Source organism: Sinocyclocheilus rhinocerous, unplaced genomic scaffold, assembly GCF_001515625.1.
Source record: "Sinocyclocheilus rhinocerous isolate Xijiao unplaced genomic scaffold, SAMN03320098_v1.1 scaffold631, whole genome shotgun sequence".
Classification (NCBI taxonomy): Eukaryota; Metazoa; Chordata; class Actinopteri; order Cypriniformes; family Cyprinidae; genus Sinocyclocheilus; species Sinocyclocheilus rhinocerous.
Window position 1 is genome coordinate 176,236 of NW_015656501.1, and position 6,826 is coordinate 183,061.

Consider the following 6,826-nt stretch of genomic DNA (forward strand, 5'->3'; position numbering starts at 1 on the left):
GTTTATATATATATATATATATATATATATATATATATATACACGCCATGCATCATACTGCTATTTTGTCTATGTACATGTGACCCTCTAAAAAAATTCTTGAACAAAACAATGATAGTAATTTGCCGCTTAACTTTGTCATGGTGCAGGGTATAGATAGATAGATAGATAGATAGATAGATAGACTCTAATCCAAACCCCAGAAAAGGTTGATTCATAAACTATAACTGTGTTTTTGATCAATATATTCAACAGACTGAACAGCTGAATGAGTGCGTGGCCTTACATACCTGGTTTGGATCACATGCTTTGAACACATGGCATGCCATCTCAGACTCTGGGTTATCGGGTTGACTTCTGATAAGGTAGGCAAAATAAGACAGGTCATGGCTATTGTGAATAAACCTGGATATAAACTGTGCTTTGTGCTCGAATATAAACACGGACGGGTTGCTGCTGTTCGCGGGCACGCAGCGGATCAGAGGGGGCGAGAGATACAGCTGAACTTCTCTGGCCTGTGCGGGACCGGACTCGTTCTTCTCACTTTTCCTCCGGATCTCCGCCACCAGCCAGGGCAGCATGGGCAGCGTGGACCGCCTGTCCAGAGATGACCAGCCCATGTACCAAAGAGCAAACCTCTTGTCTGCCTTTTGATTACTGTCATTATTCCCTTTGCCATCCTGTCCCTCCATCTCTCCGGGACAAAGACTTTAGTTGCTTTATGCAACAACTCAGTGCCTTTATATCACTAAATGCCTAAATAAATACATGCACGGGTCAGTATTGTGTGAAAGCAGCTGGAAACATCTCCTGGCGCGTTAATGGTACATGGATCACTCACGCTTTAGTCAGAAGTGCGCAAGGATCGTGTGTCCCGGAGAGCTTAAGTACAATAATAATGGCTTTTAAGATTCTGCGAGGATTTTAGCTTTTATTCCAATGTCAGATCACTGTTTAAAGATAAAAAAATATCCATTCAAAGGGTCTGAGGGCTCGAATAATCCATATATAAAGTTAGACGATTCGCGTGAGTGTATCAATACACAACTGCTTGAAGGAAGCGCGTTTGATTCCTGCAGATTTCTCGAGTCCCAGCGCTTCGGATTGTGGACGTCGCAGCGGACAGACGTGTGAAGTTGCAGATCAGCTGGGGTCCTTTAAAGTCGTTGCACATCACTTTTCAGTCGTTATTGTATCATTTTACGGCGTTGGAAAACAGAGTGCTGTTGTTCCAGGAGGCGTGGCCGCAGCAGCCATAGGAGAGGCGTTCACTTGAGCGTGTGTGTGTGTTATGTGTGGAGCTCTGGCTCCCCTGTCTTCAGGAAACACACGGCACTGTCCTGACTGAGGAAAGCAAGTCAACTCTATTTATGCTTAGGGTATATTAATAGTTAACGCGTTAGAGCTAGTTTTTACACTTTTTAATCCAGTGAATATAATATTTTTGAAAGTCAACTTCTTTATATCCTACAAAAAGCTATTATACACTGTTTATTGCCCATGGGCTGACTTTTTGTGACAACATGCCCCGGTTGTGAATATGGAAATTGCCATTAAACATGAACACAAGTATGAAACACAAAGCAATTCATGAAACAGCAAACAAGTAAACAGTAACATCCATCAAATCATTATTTTGGCCAAGAAATACTGTTATTAATATATCAAAGAATATGCATTTGACGATTTAAAAAAAAAAAAAAAAGATACAATACTCAACGGCGCCCTCTGATGTCTCTCAAAGCTATAATTGATTTTGATGAAATGCTGTGGACATATTTCGAATCAAATACTAACATACTGCATATAGGCTAGTATGTAGTATAATGTAAACTATGAACCCTTTAATTCAACGACAGTGGCTGAATTAAAAAAACATGCTACCACTGCTCTTACTATTTCTGCAATAATATTCTATAGAATTAGTAGTATACTGTAGAAATAGTAAGAGTAGTATGCTATTTAGAAGTACACAACCTGGATGTTGCTATCACAAGCTCTCACTTAAAGAGACAATTCTTTTCAAGCTGTAAATATCATGTTATCAATTACTTTTGTAGAAAACCTGACACCAGACAAAGAAAAACCTTTAACACATTATTTAACGCTCCTAAGAGCTATTTTAAATAATGCTTTTATTGTCATTTTTATTTAACCTGAAAATAAAACTACTTGTAATGACCATTAGTGGAGAAACTTGCTTTTACTCATATATAGATCTACCAGCAGAAGCAGCCAGCCAAACAGTGACCTCTGGATTTAAATCCAGTTAATTAGTCAAACTGGAGGTCAAGCAAGTTGCTTTGTGGGATACAGCATACTGCACACAGTATACATACTATATTGTATACTGGAGAAACATCTTCTGTCATTTGAACCTCTGTAACCATTATTTTTAAGTATTAAGTATGTTCATTCAAGTTAATACCTTTTATTAAATATAACGATTGAAAAATTAAATTATGAGATATCAGATTCAGAAATTCAGGCCAACTGAGCACCTGCATAATAGTTTGCATAATTTTTATGTATGTTTTCATGAAAGAATAAGCTGTTGAATTAAATAGAAATGAAAACACTTTTTTAAAGAGTTCTCTCATGTTACTGTTGTTGTCTTCGAGTGTTTAGCAAGTGCCCAGCTTAAAACAAGATGCTAAATAAGAAGCACCACTCCCAGAAATAGATGAGCATGAGATACATTTAAATGTAACCCGTCAGTGACCTACTGTAGCCCATCATCATATACAGCCTGTAAGAGTTTCTTTCTAGGCACGGGTTTCAGGCATTCAGAAAGTATTCAGCACCCTTGGATTTTTTCTCTCTTTCGCTGCTGTGTTACAAAAAGAAAATTCAAATATATTTAAATGGGATCTTTCAGCCCAAACAAAAAACAGCAGATCAGCCCTGCAGTGAAGTCAACAGAGCTGCTAAAATCAGATTTTTTTTTAATTTAAAAAGGCAGAAGCCAGACACTACAAAAATCAGGTCATCTTATCGAATTTTGGACAAAACCAAATCCAACATCATCCCAACTGTTAAGCATTGTGATCAGGTGCAACACATTGAAAAGGACTAGAAACAAAATACAAAATATTAATTCAGTGAATGATTTTATTAATGAAAAAGAGTGTTTTCCACTCTAAAGAAATTCATGTTCTTGAGCATCTCATAAGTGTTATTTGTCCTTTGATAGTGGAAAAACAATTAGAGGTGTAACAGGGACAAAATTCATGGTTCCTAAAGGCACTAAAGACAATAATGAAGATCGATAAATGATAAATGGAAATTTATGATGACCCACAGAGGGGGAAAAACAGGAAATCTAACATTTTCTAAGAATACCATTATTTATTATGATAAAATACAATTTTAACCTTGTAGCTACTGTAACAGTAGAACAAAAATAAAAGGTCGGTGCAAAATTCAACAAAATTTACGTTGTTAAACTGTTAAATACTGTACTTAAAAGTCAATATTTGGTCATAGACAAAATGGTTCACAATCACTGCTGTAAAAATTACATGCAGAAAAAGATTAAACAGTCTCTAAAACAGAGGCCATTTCCTTGAACTGCCTGTAGAAGTTCTGAGGGACAAAATAACAGAAAGAGAATGATTAATTGCAGCAGTTCAGACACTTCAGACAGTTGAATTAAATTAGGAAAATGCATACTTCCATACCTGAAACTGCTGAACTGTCATCTCAAAAGATTTATATGACATCTCCCCTGAAGTGTCTGCGATTTTCATCAGAACAGAGATGAACGGGGAGTTGAGGGATCGGCAGGTATCTGAGCTCACTGCCATTCCAAGCTTCCACTGGATATCTACAAGCTAAGAGTGAAGAAGCTTTGATATCAACAACCTGACAGAGAACAGTAGTTGACCGATGTTTATACTGTAAACAAGAATCATGTGACACACGTGTCCAATACTAGCCATTGTCAGGACCTCCTGATGTGCATGTAGAAGAGAAGCATGCTCAGTCCAAAGCTGGTGCACCAACTGTAGGGTTGGTTTGGACCAATTACTGTTGCTTTCAGTCAATTTACTGACCAATACATCCGCACTGAGATTGCTCTTTGCAGCTAACCTGTTTAAGTAAACATTTATCATAAATTGAAACACAACACACACATATCAAACAAGACAAATCGACACGTTCCAGAGATGTGTATGCAAAGGGGGGGTTTAATTAAGCCTTTTTATAGGGTGACCATACGTCCTCTTTTTCCCGGACATGTCCTCTTTTAGGACCTAAAAAATGCGTCCGGCCGGGATTTCTAAATCGCCCAAAATGTCCGGGATTCGGCATTTGCTTTCTACAGTCGTCATTCATCGTGTGTGTTTTTGTATTAGAGCTCTGCAAGGGACTGTTTTCATAATCCCACTCCCGCTGAATTTCTGAACATTATCGCCCGCTCCCGCAAACATTCTAACATTGCATATGATTTTCACGCATCAGGGAGCCGCCATCAATATGCGGAGTATTTAAATCTCTGTTGAATGAACTCTTGCTGTTCACTTTCACGATCACACGCGCTCTTTGTAAAGGAAGATCAGATATTTGTCAATGAGCTCGGGATCTGTTGAGCAGCAAATCCTCCAGCATGGTCTGTCAGCAATCTCTCCTCTCAACCCGTGATCAGTGAAATCTGACTCCTGCAGCTCGTGTTGGATGCAGGGTTGTCAAGTCCGCATTTTTCCCCATGGAATTGGGCTACTTTTAAACTGTTGCCATGGATTGATTTCCCCCTTGGGTTAAATGTTTGAAATGTTGCAAAAATTACATTTGACTGAAATGCTTGTATTGAAACATTTTGCATTCTACCCAGAGCCGTCACTACTGGGGTGAAAGGTGGTGACGAGGGGCCCACGGCTGTGTCGGTGTCCTTAATGTTAATCCAAGAAAATCACTCACTGCTCTTGACTGAATAAATGTTTAGTTTTTACAAGAACTAATCTATATTTAATTTATACAGTGAAGACTATGCAGTGCTATTTTACATTTGATTATTCGGTTTCTGTACCTGAATACCTACAAACTTGAAAAAACTAAACATTGTTTAAAACAGGGCCCATGGGTACAACCTGCACCGGGGCCCCGCAAACCCCAGCTACGGCCCTGATTCTACCTATGATAAAACTGTGCTAGATGTTAAGTTTTGTGAAGGAGGGCCACTGGTAGGATGCTTTTTAGCTGTGTTTATGATCAATACGCATAACAGTGACTGTAAAATATCTATTTCAGGTATGAAAATGACATATTTTGAGTTTTGATATTTGGGATTGTGCTACATAGGGCACTTTCTGCATTACTTTAATCACCAAACAACCACACCCCAGCCCCCCGCTTCGCCCCACCCGCACCCACTGTCCTCTTTTTGGAAAACTAAAATATGGTCACCCTATTTTTAATCCACATACATTTACTTTAATGACGTTTTGTCCTCAAAAAAATAATACTGTACCTAAAATAGTATGACATGAGTCTTATAATATCTTGAACAGTTTTCTGATCAAGGTTTATCCCAGCTCTTTGAAATTTCTGTGTTAGGGAAATAAAAACATTGCAAAGACATAAAAAGCAGGTACATGCATGCTTAATTTACAGTATATTTACAGGGATTTAATTTTGTGAACTTGCATCACAGGTTTCAATCAAATCTACTGCTCTGTTCTGATCCTGAAGATGAACCAGGATTGACTGAAGCTGGAAAAAGAAAAGACGAGTATCAGAACAGTCATAAACACTTAAAAATAGGACATTCAGTAAATAACTATGATAATATGTCAAAATGATCTGTAAGTGTGACGTGTTGCATTTTTCTTAGCACAAACGTGTAATGCTTTTCTTCCCTTTGTACATGACCAGAATGTAATGACACATCTTACCGTTTCTGCAAACAAGTCTATGGGGAGTTTTTCGATTTTTTCGACCACACCATCCACACCTGCAATAAATAAATACAAAATGTCACCGCTAATCAGGATTATATCATTTATTAATGTTAGGACATATCGATGTATTATGTTCTATGCAGAAAACCACCCAGTATTATACTGCATATGATTTATATAAAATATATATTAATATCTGTATATAGACCATTTCAAAGACGTAAACAATAACAAAGGCGTTGGAACGCTACTGCGCAAGTCTAGTACTGAAGCATTTCCGGTAGCGCCATTTTTAAATCTCAGATCTGTCAAAACAATCGTGTACTTTTTAAGTCTAACGAAACGCAACAGTTGCGGTATTCAATTTTTTTTAAATAAACGGTTATTGGAATTACCCTTTAAATATGACTGAGGCGCAAACTTACAAAGAAATTTAAAAGTAGTCTTCCGGACGGCTCTGATTGATGCTGCGTGCGTGCGTGTGCACGAGAGATGACGGTAAATGCATATCGCAGTCTAGATGCAATTAACTCCTTAACGGAAAGGTTGGGATCATTTGTTCGTACAATGGATGACATCCGTTTTATGTTTGGTTAAACTGAAGCAAGACAAACAGTCACTTACGTACTTATCATGGTTTGTCGCCAAGATGCCCGGGGAGGTTTTTAATGGACATTTCACTTGCATTGCTGGGTCATGTATATCTACGCAAATATTCATTTTCATATTTATTTGTACAGCGCTTTTCACAATACATATCGTTTCACTGCAGCTTTACAGAACATGCATGTATATTACAACGCTAAATGAATGCTAGGATACTAATCAATAAATGCCATTATTACTGATTTCATTCGTTTTAAAATGTGTGCTTAGTTTGGACAAGTTTGTTGCTGTGGAACAGTGCGAGAAAGCATTTGAATGCT

The 6,826-nt window shown here is 37.9% G+C and overlaps 2 protein-coding genes across 4 annotated transcripts in view; both read right to left on the reverse strand.

Moving 5' to 3' along the window:
- Positions 1-1,321, reverse strand: part of LOC107720111 (TBC1 domain family member 4-like) — a 33,065-nt gene extending 31,744 nt beyond the window's left edge. For all 3 annotated transcript variants that reach the window (XM_016527716.1, XM_016527718.1, XM_016527717.1), the window contains exon 1: positions 291-1,321. In XM_016527716.1, coding sequence (XP_016383202.1) covers positions 291-692 — 402 coding nt within the window. In that variant the 5' untranslated portion in view covers positions 693-1,321. The remainder of the gene's footprint in view (positions 1-290) is intronic.
- A 1,786-nt stretch (positions 1,322-3,107) lies between these two features.
- The window catches only part of LOC107720112 (COMM domain-containing protein 6-like), a 7,341-nt gene continuing 3,622 nt past the window's right edge, over positions 3,108-6,826 (reverse strand). Inside the window, exons 2-7 of the mRNA XM_016527719.1 lie at positions 5,895-5,953; positions 5,647-5,712; positions 5,471-5,547; positions 3,924-4,092; positions 3,681-3,833; positions 3,108-3,585 (exon numbers count right to left, since the gene is read on the reverse strand). Of these exons, the coding sequence (XP_016383205.1) occupies positions 3,535-3,585; positions 3,681-3,833; positions 3,924-4,092; positions 5,471-5,547; positions 5,647-5,712; positions 5,895-5,953 (575 nt within the window). The 3' untranslated portion in view covers positions 3,108-3,534. The remainder of the gene's footprint in view (positions 3,586-3,680; positions 3,834-3,923; positions 4,093-5,470; positions 5,548-5,646; positions 5,713-5,894; positions 5,954-6,826) is intronic.